At 38.1% G+C, this 22,729-nt stretch overlaps 2 protein-coding genes and 2 non-coding genes across 5 annotated transcripts; all 4 read right to left on the reverse strand.

The window, feature by feature from the left end:
- Positions 1 to 142: 142 nt before the first annotated feature.
- On the reverse strand, positions 143 to 19,610 carry LOC139885839 (EH domain-containing protein 1-like). The gene is made up of 17 exons (XM_071869592.1): positions 19,526 to 19,610; positions 19,339 to 19,418; positions 19,159 to 19,227; positions 19,022 to 19,079; positions 18,886 to 18,941; positions 18,763 to 18,805; positions 18,624 to 18,670; positions 18,402 to 18,515; positions 18,142 to 18,244; positions 17,996 to 18,045; positions 17,757 to 17,885; positions 17,398 to 17,649; positions 16,903 to 16,982; positions 16,659 to 16,785; positions 943 to 974; positions 504 to 621; positions 143 to 328 (listed from the first exon to the last, which is right to left on the reverse strand). Exons 1-17 carry the CDS (start codon positions 19,608 to 19,610, stop codon positions 143 to 145), a joined length of 1,629 nt encoding a protein of 542 aa, XP_071725693.1.
- On the reverse strand, positions 5,408 to 5,479 carry TRNAR-UCG (transfer RNA arginine (anticodon UCG)). Its single transcript has one exon. It is a non-coding gene; the product is annotated as a tRNA-Arg (tRNA).
- TRNAR-UCG (transfer RNA arginine (anticodon UCG)) lies at positions 9,814 to 9,885 on the reverse strand. Its single transcript has one exon. It is a non-coding gene; the product is annotated as a tRNA-Arg (tRNA).
- Positions 12,500 to 14,355, reverse strand: LOC139885840 (25S rRNA (cytosine-C(5))-methyltransferase NOP2A-like). 2 transcript variants are annotated; one of them, XM_071869594.1, is made up of 6 exons: positions 14,099 to 14,355; positions 13,501 to 13,553; positions 13,267 to 13,376; positions 13,122 to 13,182; positions 12,872 to 12,946; positions 12,500 to 12,778 (listed from the first exon to the last, which is right to left on the reverse strand). In XM_071869594.1, exons 2-5 carry the CDS (start codon positions 13,511 to 13,513, stop codon positions 12,900 to 12,902), a joined length of 231 nt encoding a protein of 76 aa, XP_071725695.1. In that variant the 5' UTR covers positions 13,514 to 13,553; positions 14,099 to 14,355; the 3' UTR covers positions 12,500 to 12,778; positions 12,872 to 12,899. The 2 variants fall into 2 exon arrangements, with proteins under 2 accessions (XP_071725695.1, XP_071725694.1); XM_071869593.1 differs by having other exon boundaries at positions 13,099 to 13,182.
- Positions 19,611 to 22,729: the final 3,119 nt, after the last annotated feature.

Genomic DNA, 22,729 nt, shown 5'->3' on the forward strand with positions numbered 1-22,729 from the left:
GTTAAAAATGAAAAACAAAGACTAGGTGGTTACGTTCCTAACTCATTGGTTCAAGTTTTTTTTTTTTTCTTAATTAAAACTGCAGATGGGTGAGATGTATATATACAAAATGGTCAATCAGTTTTTGAACAAGTTAAAATCCTCATTCGTATGGGTTCCTGAAGGTCTTTAAAAGTTTTGGGATATCATAAGCGAGCATGTCATCAACACCTTGTATCAGTCTGTGCTTTAGTCTTTCGAATCTGTCTATATTGTAACCATTTAAAGCCTGTCGAAAGCCATCAACATTGGGAAAATCTCCTGGCGGTAAATGATGCTCCTTTTGGATCTGGATTTTAATAGATAAAATGTAAATTTGAAACAAAGTAATTATTGAAATTTAGTTGACACACTTTGGTTTGTTGTAAGAAGTCAATAGTTATGGGCAAAGAGTATTTTAGGTTAACCCCATTTTGACCCATTCTTCTACCCGTCCCTTTTGCCTTGTGTAAGAGATATAGAACCTTTTCAAAGAGTGTGTCAAGATTATCGATGAGCCTTTGCTGAGCCTTAGCCTTGCCGATCCAGCTAGGCATCTCTTTCTTTAGCTGGTTCATGATGTAAGCATGGATCTTTGCAGCCCTAGGGTGTGTTTGGGTGACGAGCTTGTTGGAGCTTATGGGAGCTTATAGGAGCTTGAGCTTATGATTTTAATAAGCTCCAAGTCATAAGCTTCGTTTGGTAGAGAAAAAAAGTAGAGCTTATAAAAATCATAAGCTCTGAAAAAATAAACTACTTTTAGTAGCTTATGAAAAAAAGTAGAGCTTATGAACTGGAAAATAAGCTCCAGCTAGTTTACCAAACACTTATAAAAAATAATAAGCTCCAGCTACCAGCTTAAAAAATAAGCTCCAGCTCCAGCTCTATCTCATAAGCTCCAGCTCCAGCTACTTTCATCCAAACACACCCCTAGCACGTTTCACAAACTCGTTGATCTGTTCAAATATATATATATATATATATATATATATATATATATATATATATATATATATATATATATATATATATATATATATATATATATATATATATATATATATATATATATATATAGGGGCACGATCCGTGGCTAAGCTTAAAACGAGTACAAACCGGATAAGCAAATGTGGACCACAAAATATCATAAAACTTCATTTTGACATAAAATGCATGGAAGGGTAAAATAGTCATTTTAATAATTATGATTAATAAAATTAATTATATAAAAGTTAACATATTATGAACCACCTTCACCACCACCAACCACCACCACCAACACCAACACCAACCACCACCAACCACCACCACCAACACCACCTACCACCACCAACCACCACCACCAACCACCACCACCACCACTCACCACAAACCATCACCACTAACCACCACCACCACCAACCACCACCGACCACCACCAACCACCAACCAACCATCACCAACCACCACCCACCACCACCAACCACCCCCAACCCCACCACCCACCACCACCACCAACCACCACCACCAACCATCACCACCCACCCACCCACCACCACTACCCACCACCATCAACCAACTACCACCAACCACCACCACCCACCACCACTACCAACACTACCACCACCCACTACCCACTACCCACCACCACCCACCACCACCACCACCACCCACCACCCACCACCACCCACCACCACCAACCATCACCAACAACCACCACCAACCACCACCACCCACCACCAACCACCACCCCCAACCACCACCCACCACCACCACCCACCATTAACCACACCACCACTAACCACCACAACAAACCACCACCACCCACCAACCACCACCGCCACCACCCACCACCACCAACGCCAACCACCACCACCACCAACCACCACCCCTACCACCCACCACCACCACACACCACCAACCATCGCCACCAACCACCACCGACCACCATCACCACCAACCACCACCATCGACCACCACCAACAACCACCACCCACCACCACCTACCACCACATACCACTACCACCACCACCCACCACCAACCATCACCACCCACCCACCCACCACCACCCACCACCATCAACCAACTACTACCACCACACTGATTCGTTTAAGGTAAGGATCACAAGCTTCCATGCTCTAATCTTTGAGAAATTTAAGGTTTTGTGTTAGTTTTCATAAAAGTGTAAATTTGTGTCAAAACAAGTGATTTAAGTATTGTTATGGTCAAATTGTTGTGGGTTTTGAGTCTATAACAAGTAGTGAATAAGTTGTAGTCGATTTTGGTCTTTAAAACGAGCTCTAGATCGAGATTTGAGGATTTCATCGTGAAGTCCGTAGCCTTTATTCAGTTTCTGATGAAGATGAACACAGTCGGCCGACTGTAGGTCGACAGTCGACCGACTGTAGGTCGACAGTCGACCGACTGAGGGTTGAACCGGCCGATTGACGAAGACAACCGACCGACTGTTGAGTGAACCGACCGACTGAGATTTACCTTCGGCCGATTGATGTAATACCAAATGAATCGACCGACTGGGAAAGTCAGTCGACCGGTTGTGTCGACAGTCGACCGACTGTAAGAGTCAGTCGATCGACTGAGTGTCCAGGGCAGAATATTTTACCTAAGTGTTGATTTTTAGCCGTTATGCTGCCCGTTTGTATTTTAATGTTTATGATGTAAATTTTAAAAGTGCATAAGTGTTAAGCAAAAATTTTTAGCGGACAGTTTTTGATACAAAAATTTATGTATTGTGTTATTTGATGTTAACGAACAGAAACTAACTTGTGTATATGTTTTTATCAGGAGAAAAGGAGAAAGAGAAGGTTCAGTGATTAGATAGCTGAATACCTTCTCATTTGCTGGTAATTGGTGAGTGGGACTAACTGAAGAATATAGTATATAGAAGCATGTTATATTATGATTGTCATGCTTGTTAGATATACTTATTGATGTGGTTAGTTAGTACGTTGTGATGACTGCATGTTGGTTAATGCTTGTCTGCTGGAGCCCAGTGCGTCCCTATTGTGTGGTGGCCTCGGTAGGAGAGATCAACCTGCGGGTTGGGTTCCTCATGTGGTGGCCTAGACAATCGTGGTGTATATATATATGAATGACGCGTCCGTCGCGTGTGGATTATATATATACAACACGGTGGTGGAGGAACTTCTGGTAAGCCCCAGTCCGATCAGCTGGTGGTTAATGGTTTGGCCGAGCCGCCAGAGTCTCTGTAGACGGCACTTGGGTGATGTTTGTGTGTTAGACTATTGTGACATGATTAGTATAACACTTATGTATGCTATGGCCTGTAGTTAGTCGTACTCACTTAGCTTCGTGCTAATTCCCCTCCATCTCCTCCCTGCAGGTTGATAGCTTTTGTAGATAGTGCTTTTTGGGAGAAGACGGGCATGATGATGTTATGTTTGACAGGGTTAACTCTGATGTGGTCTTTTAAAATATGAACCGTGTACTTTTGAAAACAGAATGTATTTACGTCTCTTCCTGTTAATATGTAAATTGTTTTAATGACACGTGACATCAGTTTGTACAAATGTCGATATCGTATTTAATTAATATTATGCTTCCACCACGTATTTATTATAAAAAATATATATATATAGCGGTGTCACACACCACCACCCACCAACCACCACAACCAACACCAACCACCACCACCACCACAAACCACCAACCACCACCACACACCACCATAAGCACCACCACCCGCCACGACCAACCACCATCCACCACCACCACCAACCACCACCAACCACCACCACCACCAACCACCACCCACCACCAACCACCACCATCAACTACACCAGCACCAACCACCACAACAAACCACCACCCACCACCACCAACCATCACCACCAACCACCACCACCACCCACCACCACCCACCACCGACCACTACCGACCACCACCAACCACCACCAACCACCACCCACCACCACCAACCACCACCACCCACCACCACCCACCACCTACCATCAACCACACCACCACCAACCACGACAACAAACCACCACCACCACCCACCAACCACCACCGCCAACACCAACCACCACCACCCACCACCACCCACCACCACCCACCACCACCCACCACCAACCACCAACCACCACCACTCACACCACCACACACCACCAACCATCACCAACAACCACCACCACCACCAACCATCACCACTAACCACCGACCACCACCGACCACCCCCACCCACCACCACCACCAAGCACCCCTAACCACCACCACCACCAACCACCACTACCCACCACCACCAATCACCACCCACCACCATCTACCACCACCACCACCACCAACCATCACCACCCACCCACCACCACCCCCACCCACCACCATCAACCAACTACCACCACCACACACCACCACCAACCACCACCACCCACCACCACTACCAACCACCACCACCACCCACTACCCATTGCCCACCACCAACCACCACCACCACCACCACCACCACCCACCACCTACCACCACCCAACACCACCACCCACCACCACCACCAACCATCACCAACAACCACCACCACCACCAACCACCTCAACAAACCACCACCACTACCCACCACTATCACCACCACCACCAACTTCCACCACAACCAACCATCACTACCACCACCAACCACTACCACCTACCAACCACCACCACTAACCATCACCACCTACCACCAACCACCACCACCAACCATCACCAACCTCCACCACCCACCACCACCAACCACCACCACCACCCGAAATGATTATCATTCATTAAATTATTCATCACAAAATGATTATCATTCATCGAAAAACAATTATCATTCATCAAACAATTATCATTCGTTAAACAGTTATGATTCATAAAAGCAACAATTATCATTCATCAGAAAAAACTAGCATTCATCTGAGTTATCTTTCATCCAATAGTTATCATAAGAAAGCAATAACCATTCATCACAAAATGATTATCATTCATCAAATAATTATCATTCATCAAATAATTATCATTCATCAAACAGTTATGATTCATAGAAACAACAATTATCATTCATCAGAAAAAAATTATCATTCATCAGAAAAAAATTATAATTCATCGAAAGACATTTAACATTCATCGGAAACAATTATCATTCATAATATAGTTATCATTTCATCAGACAATTATCATTCATCAAACATTTATCATTCATTAGAAAAAATTAGCATTCATCTATATTATTTTTCATCAAATAGTTATCATTATTTTAAAAATCGCTTATCATTCATGAGAAAACAATAACCATTTATCACAAAATGATTATCTTGCATTAAAATATTTTATATCATCAAACATTTTAATAGAGTTACAAAAGTTGTGGAATTTCAAATAGTTGATATAATATGATTAGTTTTATAAAAAAAGAATAGGGCATTCCGAGAATCGAACTCGGGACCTCCCGCACCGAAAGCGAGAATCATACCACTAGACCAAATGCCCAATTATCAAACAACTATCATTCATCTAATTGTTGTCATTCATATAAAAAACACTTATCTTTTATCATTTATCATAATACGGTTATCATTCATCATAGTGCTATCATTCATCAAACACTTCTCATTCATCAAAAAACAGTATCATTCATCAAGCATTTATCATTCATGAAAATACCCGATAATTGATAAAAATACCAAATGAATGATAAAAGTAGCTGATGAATGATAAACGATGAATGATAAAAGAACGTGATGAATGATAAAAAGTACCCGATGAATGATAAAAATATCCGACGAACGATAAATATACCTAATGAATGATAAAGATAGCTGATGAATGATAAGTGATTTAAGTATTGTTATGGTCAAATTGTTGTGGGTTTTGAGTCTATAACAAGTAATGAATAAGTTGTAGTCGATTTTGGTGTTTAAAACGAGCTCTAGATCGAGATTTGAGGATTTCATCGTGAAGTCCGTAGCCTTTGTTCAGTTTCTGATGAAGATATTGATACAAAAATTTTTAGCGGACAGTTTTTGATACAAAAATTTATGTATTGTGTTATTTGATGTTAACGAACAGAAACTAACTTGTGTATATGTTTTTATCAGGAGAAAAGGAGAAAGAGAAGGTTCAGTGATTAGATAGCTGAATACCTTCTCATTTGCTGGTAATTGGTGAGTGGGACTAACTGAAGAATATAGTATATAGAAGCATGTTATATTATGATTGCCATGCTTGTTAGATATACTTATTGATGTGGTTAGTTAGTACGTTGTGATGACTGCATGTTGGTTAATGCTTGTCTGCTGGAGCCCAGTGCGTCCCTATTGTGTGGTGGCCTCGGTAGGAGAGATCAACCTGCGGGTTGGGTTCCTCATGTGGTGGCCTAGACAATCGTGGTGTATATATATATATGAATGACGCGTCCGTCGCGTGTGGATTATATATATACAACACGGTGGTGGAGGAACTTCTGGTAAGCCCCAGTCCGATCAGCTGGTGGTTAATGGTTTGGCCGAGCCGCCAGAGTCTCTGTAGACGGCACTTGGGTGATGTTTGTGTGTTAGACTATTGTGACATGATTAGTATAGCACTTATGTATGCTATGGCCTGTAGTTAGTCGTACTCACTTAGCTTCGTGCTAATTCCCCTCCATCTCCTCCCTGCAGGTTGATAGCTTTTGTAGATAGTGCTTTTTGGGAGAAGACGGGCATGATGATGTTATGTTTGACAGGGTTAACTCTGATGTGGTCTTTTAAAATATGAACCGTGTACTTTTGAAAACAGAATGTATTTACGTCTCTTCCTGTTAATATGTAAATTGTTTTAATGACACGTGACATCAGTTTGTACAAATGTCGATATCGTATTTAATTAATATTATGCTTCCACCACGTATTTATTATAAAAAATATATATATATAGCGGTGTCACACACCACCACCCACCAACCACCACAACCAACACCAACCACCACCACCACCACAAACCACCAACCACCACCACACACCACCATAAGCACCACCACCCGCCACGACCAACCACCGTCCACCACCACCACCAACCACCACCAACCACCACCACCAACCACCACCCACCACCAACCACCACCATCAACTACACCAGCACCAACCACCACAACAAACCACCACCCACCACCACCAACCATCACCACCAACCACCACCACCACCCACCACCACCCACCACCGACCACTACCGACCACCACCAACCACCACCAACCACCACCCACCACCACCACCACCCACCACCACCCACCACCTACCATCAACCACACCACCACCAACCACGACAACAAACCACCACCACCACCCACCAACCACCACCGCCAACACCAACCACCACCACCCACCACCACCCACCACCAACCACCAACCACCACCACTCACACCACCACACACCACCAACCATCACCAACAACCACCACCACCAACCATCACCACTAACCACCGACCACCCCCACCCACCACCACCACCAAGCACCCCTAACCACCACCACCACCAACCACCACTACCCACCACCACCAATCACCACCCACCACCATCTACCACCACCACCACCACCAACCATCACCACCCACCCACCACCACCCCCACCCACCACCATCAACCAACTACCACCACCACACACCACCACCAACCACCACCACCACTACCAACCACCACCACCACCCACTACCCACTGCCCACCACCAACCACCACCACCACCACCACCACCACCCACCACCCAACACCACCACCCACCACCACCACCAACCATCACCAACAACCACCACCACCACCAACCACCTCAACAAACCACCACCACCACCAACCACCACCACCACCCACCACCAACCATCACCACCAACCACCACCACCACCAACCATCATCAGCACCAACCACCACCACCAACCACCACCGACCACCACCAACCAACCACCACCAACCACGACCAACCACCAACCACCACTACCACCAGCAACCACCACCGCCTCCAACCACCGCCACCAACAACCACCACCCACCACCAACCACCAACCACCACCACCACCCACCACCAACCACCACCATCAACCACCACAACAAACCACCACCAACCATCACCACCAACCACCAACCACCACCACCACCACCAACCACCACCCACCACCAACCACCACCACCATCAACCACACTAGCACCAACCACCACAACAAATCACCACCCACCAGCACCAACCATCACCAACAACCACCACCACCAACCATCACCACCAACCACCACCACCACCAACCATCACCACCAACCACCACCACCAACAACCACCACCACCCACCACCAACCACCACCACAACAAACCACCAACCACCACCCACCAACCACCACCACCACCAACAACCACCACCACCACCCACCACCACCCACCACCGACCACCACAACAAACCACCACCCACCACCACCAACCATCACCACCACCACCACCAACCACTATCGACTACCACCAACCACTAACCAACCACCACCCACCACTACCCACCACCACCACCAACCACCATCCCCCACCACCAACCACCACCACCACCAACCACCACCCACTACCACCAACCACCACCACCAACCACTACCACCAACCACCACCCACCACAAACCACCACCACCAACCACCACCACCACCAACCACCACCACCCACCACCACCAACCAACACCACCACCACCACCAACCATCACCATCAACCAACACCACCAACCACCACCACCACCACAAACCATCAACAACCACCACCACTACCACACACCACCATCACCACCACCACCACCCGCCACGACCAACCACCATCCACCACCACCACCACCACCACACACCACCATCACCAACAACTACCACTAACCACTAACCACACCACCACCAACCACTACCACCATCCACCAACCATTACCACCAACCACCACCACCAACCACTACCATTAACCACCACCACCACCCACCACCACCACAACCAACCACCACCACCAACCACCATCACCACCACTACCCACCACTATCACCACCACCACCAACTTCCACCACAACCAACCATCACTACCACCACCAACCACTACCACCTACCAACCACCACCACTAACCATCACCACCTACCACCAACCACCACCACCAACCATCACCAACCTCCACCACCCACCACCACCAACACCACCCGAAATGATTATCATTCATTAAATTATTCATCACAAAATGATTATCATTCATCGAAAAACAATTATCATTCATCAAACAATTATCATTCGTTAAACAGTTATGATTCATAAAAGCAACAATTATCATTCATCAGAAAAAACTAGCATTCATCTGAGTTATCTTTCATCCAATAGTTATCATAAGAAAGCAATAACCATTCATCACAAAATGATTATCATTCATCAAATAATTATCATTCATCAAATAATTATCATTCATCAAACAGTTATGATTCATAGAAACAACAATTATCATTCATCAGAAAAAAATTATCATTCATCAGAAAAAAATTATAATTCATCGAAAGACATTTAACATTCGTCGGAAAACAATTATCATTCATCATATAGTTATCATTTCATCAGACAATTATCATTCATCAAACATTTATCATTCATTAGAAAAAATTAGCATTCATCTATATTATTTTTCATCAAATAGTTGTCATTATTTTAAAAATCGCTTATCATTCATGAGAAAACAATAACCATTTATCACAAAATGATTATCTTGCATTAAAATATTTTATATCATCAAACATTTTAATAGAGTTACAAAAGTTGTGGAATTTCAAATAGTTGATATAATATGATTAGTTTTATAAAAAAAGAATAGGGCATTCCGAGAATCGAACTCGGGACCTCCCGCACCGAAAGCGAGAATCATACCACTAGACCAAATGCCCAATTATCAAACAACTATCATTCATCTAATTGTTGTCATTCATATAAAAAACACTTATCTTTTATCATTTATCAGAATACGGTTATCATTCATCATAGTGCTATCATTCATCAAACACTTCTCATTCATCAAAAAACAGTATCATTCATCAAGCATTTATCATTCATGAAAATACCCGATAATTGATAAAAATACCAAATGAATGATAAAAGTAGCTGATGAATGATAAACGATGAATGATAAAAGAACGTGATGAATGATAAAAAGTACCCGATGAATGATAAAAATATCCGACGAACGATAAATATACCTAATGAATGATAAAGATAGCTGATGAATGATAAGCGAAGAATGATAAAATAACGTGATGAATGGTAAAAATGAAGATGAATGATTTAAGGAAGTGATGAATGATAAAAATGAGGTAATGAATGATAAAAAAAAGAAGGTGATGAATGATAAAAAGGAGGTCAATGATAAAATAAAAATAAAAAAAGATTTAGTGAATGATAAAAAAGTATATAATGAATGATAAAAGATTTGCAAAAAAATGAGGTGAAGAATGATAAAAAAACAAGATGAATGACAAAAAAGGAGGTGATGAATGGCAAAAAAGTAGGTGATGAATGATTAAACACAAGATGAATGATAAAAGTTTTAGTAACAATCACATGTCAATTAGAAGTCAAAAATGTTATCATTCAAAAAGAAACACTTATCATTCATCACAAAACAATTACCATGCATCAAAATGTTATTATTCATTAAACCGTTATCATGATTACTTTTATAAAAAAATGGGGCATTCCGAGAATCGAACTCGGGACCTCCCGCACTGAAAGCGAGAATCATACCACTAGACCAAATGCCCAATTATCAAACAATTATCATTCATCTAACTATTGCCATTCATATAAAAAACACTTATCTTTTATCGAAAAAAGAATCAAACACTTCTCATTTATCAAAAAACAGTATCATTCATCAAGCATTTATCATTCATCAAAATACTAGATAATTGATAAAAATATCAAATGAATGATAAAAGTAACTGATGAATGATAAACGATGAATGATAAAAGAACGTGATGAATGATAAAAATACGCAGTGAATGATAAAAATACGCTGATGAATGATAACCGAAGAATGATAGAAGAACTTGATGAACGATAAAAAAATACCCGATGAATGATAAAAATAGTTGATGAATGATAAAAATATACCCGATGAATGATAAAAATAACCGATGAATGATAAAAATATCAAACGAATGATAAAAAGTAGCTGATGAATGATAAAAAAATACCTGATGAATGATAAAAATACCCGATGAATGATAAAAATATCAAATGAATTGATAAAAATGAATGATAAAAGTAGTTGATGAATGATAATCGAAAAAAATTTATCATTCATCAAACAATTATCATTCATTAAACTATTATGATTCATAAAAGCAACAATTATCATTCATCAGGAAAATATTATCATTCATCTAAGTTATCTTTCATCAAATAGTTATCATGATTCTAAGAAGGTGATAAATGATAAAAAAAAAAAAACAAGATGAATGACAAAAATGAAGTGAAGACTGATAAAAAAAATAGGACCTTCCAGTTATGACAACTTCAAAATGATTGAGCCAGTCAAGAGTCAGTGAAGAGCGGCCATCAAGCTTTTGGGGCCCACATAGGAAGTTCATGACCACATTTGTGTAGTCCCAAAGGGTATCAAACCGTATGGTACCGATACCGAATTCGTCCAAAAGTGACTACCGAATACCGAACCGTATATGAGAACCGGTATCGGTTCGGTACCGGTGTCGGTTCTTGAATTTCGGTACCAATACCGGTACCGAACCAAATTTGATTACATCATACGTTTATTAAAGGAGAATTTCATTTAGCGTGCAACCACATTTCATATTACTAAAACAAGTATAAACCATGGGAAAGAAACATACCCTCCCATTTGTAATAACAGCTAGTAAACTAATAATAAAAAGAAGACACCAAGTTTATGAAGGAATTTATAAAAGTGTTACAATAAATAAGTTTTATCAGTACGATTGTTCGATTGTCAGTAATTAAGTTTTAGTATGTTTAACTGTCTGTTTGTCCATCATGCTTCACTTCTATAGTTCTATTTCATCATTTCATTATCCTTTTTTAATATTAAGCTACATAAAATACCCATTTTATTCTTTAGAAAAATACCCTTATGTAACTAACTAAGAATAGCAGAGAGCACTATATTCATTTCACACTGCATATTGGACTTGGACAATTTAACAAATTTTTATTAATTTAAACGTAACACACTGTACACTTGTACCTTCTTCAAATGACTTGGTAAACTTAGTAGACATAAACTGATTCCATATGTATGGCCAAGATCAGAAACATTTGTCCACAAATATTGACTACTTATAAAAAACGGTACGCGAATCGGTATTACCGGTACCGAACCGATTAGTACCGAAACCAAAAAAGCCTCAAACTAAAAACCGATACCTAAACCGAATCCCTATCGGTACATGTTTTCGGTACCGATACCGGTTCGGTATCAGAATATCGGTATTCGTGCTCATCCCTACCAAAGGCCGCATTAATAATTAATAAATATAACTTAATTTACAGTTTACAGTTACTCATTCATCAGTTATATGCAGTAAAAGAACCAAATCAAACAACAACACAGGGGAGTGATCCAAGTATATTTACACATGAGAAGGATGTCACTAAACTAGTGTGTCATGCAGCTGCATTCATGCATACACATCCGATACAAATGATGAACTTAAACGTACCTGTTTGTCACCAGGAAGACAGCTAAGCCAGAATTTTTAAGATTCTCAAGCATTGGGACTAATGAGTTGTCTTCAATGATGTACCTGATTCCAAAATTAATGTCTCAACTACTTTCAATAACATCAAAACTTAAAACTATTCCAGTAGAAAACACTCAAGAATTAAAAGTATCGTACATTTTTGGATTATCTGCAACCATCTGCTTCAAAGTGCCATCACGGTGGCACAGATCCACTGCAGCCCGAACATCTCTGTACGTGCAAAAGTAGATATAAGATTACATTTGTCACATTAGCATATAGAATTATTGTACAATGCCAACATGTAGTGATACAATGTAAGTAATTTTACTGCATAGATAAAGTAAAATTTACTGCATATACAATTATATGCACATCCTTACTCTTTTTCTTCTGAGATACGTACCACTGCAAGGAGCATCCAACAAAACCCTATCTACTGTGTTGTTCCCCAAAACTTTGGGCCGCTGAAAATGTTAAATTTAACAAAATATGAGTGAATTATAAAAAATCATAACACGATATGTATATGTACAGCTAGAAAAACTAACCTCCCTCCCATCATAGCTGCATACAACAGTATTTGTAACACCCAATCGTTGTAAATTTGATTTTAGTTTAGAGAGCCTTTGCTCCTTCATCTCATTAGCATAGATTATATCTAATCACATTTGAATTTGTGTTATGAGAGGTCACATTTTTAATGAATATAATATCAACACAATGTCAGTGCTGGATATCCAACTCAAGCTGTAGCAATCATCATATGTATATAAAGATTGTACCAGTGTTTTTCATTAGAGCAGCGATGTAAGTCGTTTTACCACCTGGAGAGGCCCTACAACATGTAAAAGTGCAGATTAATAATTTATAAAAGAGTAGCAATAAGGTCATATAAAGACGCAAAAGGATAAATATGTCGTATACATACGCCATGTCAACAATTCGTTCATTTGCAGAAGATAAACAAATAAGCTGTTCAGATATTATGCCATTGATTTGACTAATGGATGACCTTTTGGTCATAAAATCAAAGATAAACAACATACAGAACTCAGAAGATACATACATACATTTCCTTATTATACAATTACCACTAAAAATGAAATTCCATCATAAATTTATAAGTCACAAATATTATATCAATAACAAAAGCATATCGTCCAGTTTGTCGATATAGATTAAGATGGAAATTAAGCCACACAAAAAAAAAAAAAAAAAAAAAAAAAAAAAAAAAAAAAAAAATTCGAAACATGAATCCAACGAGACTTAAATAAATATATCCTCTAAAAATGATCAGTAAATATTTTCGGTGTAGCTGGATACATACATAACAATTTAACGATGAAAATCAAGAATATATAGAAATTAAATTAGATTTACCAAAAGATAAATTGTTTGATTCGATGTTTTAGGATTTCGATCTACTGGCGATTCGGTCTTCTTCGGATTTTGATCGAGCTTCACCAATTAGTTTGACGTGATGGAGGAATTCTTTAGATTATCCGATTGTTATTAATTGCTACAGATTTACAGTCAATGATTGTGTTAATTAGGGTTTTGATAATGTTAAGGTGGATCTGGAATTGTGAGCGATTGAAATTTGGGGGGAAGGTTTTGCTGGAATAGAACGTTACGACTTTTATTAAATGACGATTATGACCCTCCGTGTTTTTCACAGACTTTCATTAAAATTTTTAATGAAATGTGAGGTCCATATTCAGTTATCTAGTTTGTACCCATTTAGTGCTTATTCATAGATTGGTTCACTATATATATATATATATATATATATATATATATATATGTGGGCAGGATCAATGGGGAAGTAACGAATCTGGGGAAAGCGGGGGGAAGCAAAAAAAAAAATTTTAGTTTTTTCTGGAATTTTATTTCCGGCATCAAGATCACAATAAAATATGAACATTTAGAAGAGACACTTCGTGATGAATGTTATTATTTAGGCGGGAAAACGATCGACAAAAATAACATTCGAGATAATATTGTTCGTGAAGAATATGAACGTTTTTTTTTTTCATGTTTTGTGAAGTAAAATTTAGCCCGATTTAGAGTTTAGGGTTTAGGGTTTGGTGTTTTGGGTTTATTCCATAAACCCAAAACAACAAACCCTAAACCCTAAACCCTAAACTCTAAACCGTTCGTGTTAAAAACTCAATCTAAATCCTAAATCTAAACTCTAAATCTAAACCCTAAACCCTAAACCCTAAATTTCTAAAACGTAATATCTAAACCCTATAAACCCTAATATCTAAACCCCAATAGCTAAAACCTCAACATACGCTCGAAAAACACGATAATTGTTATATATTACTTCTTCGAGCGTTTTTCCGCCAAAATAAAAACATTTATCACAAAGTGTCTCTACCAAATGTTCATATTTTCATCTCATCTATAATGTTCGTGAACAAAGTTTTTTCAAAAAACGAAAAAAAAAAAAATTTGCTTCCCCCCGCTTCTTCCCGATTGGTTACTTCCCTCTTGATCCTACCACTATATATATATATATATATATATATATATATATATATATATATATATATATATATATATATATATATATATATATATATATATATATATATATATATATATATATATATATATATGAATTGGTTCATCTACAATAGAGCTTAAAATACTACATAGGGTAAGATGCCACTCTTTGATTGACATGTGTCATTTTAAAATAAAGATATGTATTTAAATAATTTAAATGATGAAGGACAATTTAGTAAATTTAGTTTATACTACTAAACTTCTTAATTTTTTAGTCAAACATTTCCGTGATTATTTAAAGGTAGTGTGAGTAACCTCTTCCTTAAAAATAGGTATGACATTTTCCATTTCAAGTTTTACATTTTTCAAAATTTTTAAGGGGAAGACATATACAGTAATTTTGATTCCATTATTATGCGTTTGATGGTTATTGGATAGCCTATATGTATGCATTGACGTAGTCTCACTTCTTGATTATACCACAAGTGACATTGTATGCATTAATGTTAAGTCAAGTACTCAGTAAACCGTATCTTAAATCAGTGTTGATTAAAATATTAACGTATTGATTAGAAATTAAAATAGAATTAACTATGAACGTATGAGAAAAATAATGTATCACCACAATTTTGAAGAAAGATTTACTAGTATATATGTTTATCATGTACACGAACACAATGTATCATCATGATTACGAACACAATGTATAATCGTGATTCATCAGGTTGACGAACACAATGTATAACCGTGATAACGAACACAATGTATCAGTTCAACAAGTTTTATGAATAGAAAAGTTGTTGGGGTTCATCATGTATATAGAAAAAATCAGCTATGCATCAATATTTTTATAACGAAGTGTGCATCATTATTTTTATAACGAAGTGTGCATCATCATTTATAATTAATATTCGTTGCGCATCAACATTTATATGGATATATTGATTTTCGTCTATGGATTGTGTATCATCTCTGCAAAGTATATGTATAAGTTTAATGTTTTTAGTTTTTGTTAAATGATGATGAACAATATTTGTTTGAATGATAGTTAATGCGCAGTTGAACAAATACTTTGATGTTGTAGTGATTTGAAAATGATTTATTATGCATAAAGACTATAATGTCCTTGATTAATATCAATTTCGTATGAATTTAAATACAAAAATATAATCAATTTATTAAGTTATTAGATGAGATTTGACTAAATCCAACGGTTCACAAATCTTCTTACCCTTTGTATTTTAAGTATCATTTTACAATAACCAAACTATATATATATATATATATATATATATATATATATATATATATATATATATATATATATATATATATATATATATATATATATATATATATATATATGATCGTTTAGGATGGATAAATCTAGACGACGTATTAAAAATACATGTTGCAAGAAACTCACTCTACGATCACAAGCCTTTTTCGGTATGTCTTTCAAGTCATTTAAAAGATCATCCTGCTCTTTTTCAAACAATGCTGCACCCAGTGGCCCATCATCCGTCGCGTTTATAGGTTTGTCATTGAAAGAACTAGTAGACAGTTAAGACAAAACTAGAAAAGTTAATCGAAGCAAATGGGAACAACACAAAACGGACGGGTCGAAGTAAATGGGAACACAAAAGGGACGGGTCGAAGAGAGAGCTTACCCGAAGTAAACACGCATAACCTCTGGAGTATTTAGGACTTTACCAAGGGACCACATTAGTGCTCCATACACCCTCATCAACTACAAGTAATTTATAAAATATATATATATATATATATATATATATATATATCAATACTAAAAAATTCATCAAAAAAAACATCTCATGTAGATGTGGCATAATGGGCAAGTCGGTGGGATAACATACCAAAACAGTAGCTAATATTGTGGGTCAAAATGGGTCGAGTGAAAGCACTTTTTATCAATCTAACTTTCTATCACTGTTCCAATTAAACTAATTAATTTCCATGCATATGAATACAATTTCAATGTTTTTTACCCATTTGTCACATTTCAATTTTTGTTAACCCATTTGATTGATGAAACAAAAAACATAACCTAAATCAACCCATTTGTTGGTAAATGGGTCAAAAATGCCACTCGTAGACTTATATCAAGTGAGTGGGAGTTCGATATATTGAGGTGTACGTCTTACTTGTTGAGTATCGACTTGATCTGCCTTGTTCAAGACCACACGAATCTTATCATCGTGTCCTCGTAGAGATGATATGACACGTTTGAACTCGTCACTTATGTCAAGTTTATGAGGATCAAACAAAAGTAAGATCAAATCACATTTTGCAGCAAACCATGATGTCACCCCGGTGAAGTCATAACTTCTTTGTGTTCTCTGCTTTTCTCCGGATAAAACTCCAGGAGTGTCGATAAATGTAATATGCTCTAGCAACTGTTATAATCAAATAACACAACATACACTGTAACACATTTGTGGATTAAAAAAAACGAAATGCCAAGGTTTGATAATTATTGATGCATACTTGAAAGATAACTCACAGGATGATCCATTTGAGAACACTGAAATTTTGACAAGAATGCAGTTCCAAAAGTAGTTAGACCATTAAACGGCATATCTGCTTGAACAGCAACTGTATTCCCCGGTATACTTCTCTCGTCGGTTCCATTCTGTACAAAGTAAAACAAAACGTTGACCAATTTTTTAGAGATGTGGACATATTAGGTATTTTTAAATTGTATGTCATGAAACATAAATGTAGGATGTAAAATATATATACCATTACAGCAACAAATCTGTCTGTAGTGGGCTCGGGTCCAATATGAGCTCCTGCAAGAAACAATACAATAATGAAGATAAATAAACGGACAATAATTTTTAACGTGTGAGAAAGATCGAGTTGGAGTTGGGGAGAGAAGAATTTGCCTGGATAATCACTTCTAAGTAAATGTTTTATAAATGTTGTTTTCCCTGTTGAGTATTGACCCAAAAGCATCACCATGGGTTTGGCATCAAAATCACTGTTGGTCTAAAACCAAGAAACAACGTTATTTATTTATATTATTAAGGTTTTGTTAACGTGTGCCTGTGTATGGTCACGCGTTAGCAAAACCCATCCTATTATTATGGATAATAATATATGATATAATGTGGTTTAGAATATTTGAAACATGACGGTCTCTTACCAACGTAGGAGAAACAAATTCATGAAAACGATGTAGGGATTCTAAAGGCTTCAACCTTTGGATGTATAGCGCCTTCAAGCCATCAACGATTGATGTAACAGTCTTTAAAGGCATCTAAGCATATACAAAATTTACAATTTTTTAAACAGCAAAAGAACGGTATTTAATCATCGTTTCAACAGACAGTTTTGTCGATGAGTGACAAAGGAACATTAATCATACCTTCTTTCCATGTTTACCAGAATCTGAAACCTCAATTTGAGGATTTCCTGAAACAATGTCAAAAATTAATAGTTTAACATAATTATTTGCATGCTTTTTTCAGGATGTATACTCGAAATAACTACATCATTGTTTTTACCACTAAAGTCAAGATCAGACGTCTTAGAATGGCGTTTTTTCCTCTGCAAAAGTTTGATAAGCATATATTTATGTTATCATAAATCATCATGTGAAAGCTGTACGCTTTAAGGGAAAAACATACAGCTAATAGGGCATGTAGACCTTCCATCGTTGGCGGTTTCAGGTCTTCACCATTAACTGTACCATTAAATATTTAGTAACCCTAAGTTATAAACGAAATGAGCTATCACAAAAGAATGTGTCAGTACACGACTTACTCTCCGAGTTTACCAGGTCACCGCTCAATGTATGGCCCGCTTGTGCCAATGAAATCAACTGATGAATACAAAGTATATTGAGATCTTATAAGCGTTTGATACAAAAACTGGGCATGGGAAATTGGAAAAATAACCACCTGCATTGCAGTAACAAACTCTTTGAAAGCTAGAAAGCCTTCTCGTTTGGAATCCGCAATTGCCCACACCTTATATATTTTAACAATTACAGTAAAAGGAACAGAGTGAATATATATCGAAGGGTCAAATTAACTCGCTTGATAGATGATATAATAACACGTTGATGTTTAAAGAGAAACCTGCTTGAGATCTTGTCGAGGTAAATTCGACATGGCAAAAAATCTTGTGGCATCAGCACCAGTAATGCGTCCATCACCATCTAACATTTGAAAACAGAAAATTATAATAGACACAATTGTATCATACATGATTGAAATAGCAATAGCAAACAGAATTTAAAAGAAAAAACAGAAACAGAATGAAAACCTGAGTCAGCGCAAACGAACCAATCTTGATAGATCTTGTGATGTTCTTTAGAACACCGATTGATTGGAGCCGAACCAATATCCATATAGCTAATCGAAAATCTGAAATAACAATATATTCCAGATTCCCGAAGACTCCAAAATTAATCAACGATTTTCTTTCTTTTTGTTTATTTTTTTTGAATACTTTGAAAAAAGACAATTTTTTTTATTCCATATGCAGTTTTTGTTGTTAATAAAATTAAAAGTTTGGTTTCCGTTATACCCTATCCGTATAAGGCGCCAAACCTCACGTAAATATTTTTTCACAATCAAGACATAATTATAAACAGTTATATTATATTGAAAAGTGCATTGGAGTATTGACCCAAAAAGATAAAAGAAAAATGAGTATCACTTTTCCCTAAGATCTTCTTTCCATAATTTCCTCCATACAATCTTAATTATAGTACCTGTTGATGTATTTTCTTTAAGACAAAACATAAAGTGTAACTAGTGAGGATAACTTGGTATTTTTGAAGATTCCCAAACATTCAAATATTAATTCACCTATGGGGTTGTACTTGGGGTTGTAATTTAGATCAAAGAAATCTTTATTCTCGTATAACATCATTCACGTATGATTTGCTTTTCCTTTGTGTTGGTGCATGAATCCCCAGCCGTAGTTTATTCTTACGTTTAGTACATTTGGTTATGTAATAATGTTATTTACTAGTGACTATTGATTACTATGGTGATTGTGCGTTCTTAGTTTATTAAATAATCAATATGTTAAACTGCACACAGTCGACCGAGTGTGTGTACACACTCGATCGACTGTGTAAGTCAGTCGACCGACTGACAGACACACTCGACCGAGTGTGTCTGACTTGCAGTATATATACGGGTTTAGACTTCTTTGATGAGGTTGCTCGTCCCATTTGTTCCAAATCGTTGTTTCTCGTCTCCAGAAAACCCTAACACCTAATACCACCGAAATACATCGTCTAGGTGTCGATCTAATCTAGGTTTTGTACTAGGTTCGACCAATTCGATCCCGAAACGACTCGTATCTCGATTTACCTCTATTCTATTGTGTTCCGCCTTTAGTTTAGAGTTCAAGCGACCTAAGATCCATAGATTTATCGTCTACAAAGTGGTATCAGAGCTGGAGTCTCTGGTTTTTGCTTGATCAAATCGTTTTTTGGGTCAAAGTTTGTGTTTTTGGTGTTTTTTAGGTTTTTGGTCTATTAATCTGTGTTTACACGTTATTGATAGTGTTTTTATTGTCAAAAGGTGTTTCTGGAGTGCTTATTTTCGTTATCTACGTGTTGTTTTTGAGTTTTCCATCCATAATCGATTGCAAAATCGATTTTTGTCTAGAAAACCCTAATAGTCGACCAGCTTCTGTCAAGAACACACTCGGCCGTGTGTGTCCTGACAACCGACCGAGTGAGTCCTAAGATCGACCGTGTGTATTGTTCCACCGATCGTGTGAGTTTTACTAGAGCCGTGCCAGATTCCCTAAGTCAGTCGGCCGTGTGAGTTTGTCACTCGACCGTGTGAGAGTTTCAATCGACCGTGAGAGTTAGACAATCGGCCGTGTGTGTTTGCAATACCCAAGGCTTATATAGTAACGAAGTGCTGCCAAAATTTTGTTAGACAATCGACCGTGTGATAAGTACAATCGATCGTGTGTCTTATACAGTCGACCGTGTGTCAGAGATAGTCGACCGTGTGACTTAATCAGAATCTTAATTAATCTTTTATTTTCAAACTTAATCAGTTAACATGTCGGACACTAATGAACAAGTGACAAATGAATATAGCGCGTTAGTAATTGCACCTGGACTACAAAAACTGTTACTTAACGAAAGCGAATCTGGATCGACAAATAAAGTACCTCGACTTGACAATCTTAAAGACTTCTTGGACTGGAAAGTTAGGTTTGTTATTTACTTAAATGGTGTTGACTCTAGACTTTGAGAATGTATTGAGAATCCATTTGTTTGGCCTTGTGGAGGTGATGGTGAACCCAAAGAAACACAACAGTTTAGTCCTACAGAGCGTGAACAATATAATCTTGAGTGTAGATGTTATGCTCAGCTAACGCAAGCGTTGTCAAAGGACATTTTCCAGCAGTTCAAAAATCGTAACAAAACCGCGTATACTCTTTGGTTGGACCTTCAATCTGCAACAGAGGGTACTGCTACTTATCGGGCAACAAAAGGTAAGGTATTGAAGGATGAATGGAGGGCATTTGCTGCTCTTCCATCAGAGTCACTGGGACAAACTTTGGAGAGATATCGTTTACTGGTAGCAGAGATGGCGGATTATGGGATTGATGTACCTGATGATAAGGCAGTCAGGGTATTGAAAGATGGTCTTCCAGAAAAGTGGGACCATGAAATTGAAAAGATTCAGAACATGTACAGCACATCAGGTCGTACGTTAACATTGACAGCTTTTACTTCTAAGTTGATGGAGAAGGATATTCAGGTAGAAGCTAAGAGGAAGAGACTTGGTTCGGTAGTTGCTTCTGTATCCACTTTAGCTTCATCTTCTGGTCATGCTCCATTACAAACAGCTTATATTACAGCAAATACTTCTCAAATATCTGCTCCACAATCTCAGTCTGGCTACTTTAATGCTAAATCACAAGCTCAGACTCAGAATTCTCCTTCTCAACAGACTCAGACTCAGACTCCTGTGTTTCAAACTGAGAATATCAGGAAGAGACCCATCGAATCAATTCAGGAAGATATGGCTCTGGCAGCTATTGTTGTTAACTCATACAATGATATGATTAGTGGACAAGTGATTAATAGTCACCTTGAAAATGAAGACTATGATCAGATTGATGAGGACGATATCGAAAGGATGGATATACTTTATTGCATGTGTAGCATTGTTAGACGGGCTAGGAAGTACTTGAAGAAAACCGGACAGAGGTCTTTGAGTTTGAATCGAGATTCGAAGTTTGGTTTTGATATGTCAAAGGTTAGATGCTTCAATTGTGATGAGCTTGGTCATTTTAAGAAGACTTGCACGAGGCCACCCAAGACTGGTTTTTCTGATCCTTTTCACAATACAACCATTTCAGTTACTCCACAACATGTTATTGTTGAGAAAGAATCTTCAGGGTCTACTCAATCTAAGGCCTTGACGACCACGTATGCTAATGAAGTGTGTGACTGGTCCATCACGGTAGATACGCATCAAGCTA

This window comes from Rutidosis leptorrhynchoides, chromosome 1 (genome assembly GCF_046630445.1).
Source record: "Rutidosis leptorrhynchoides isolate AG116_Rl617_1_P2 chromosome 1, CSIRO_AGI_Rlap_v1, whole genome shotgun sequence".
In the NCBI taxonomy this organism is placed as follows: Eukaryota; Viridiplantae; Streptophyta; class Magnoliopsida; order Asterales; family Asteraceae; genus Rutidosis; species Rutidosis leptorrhynchoides.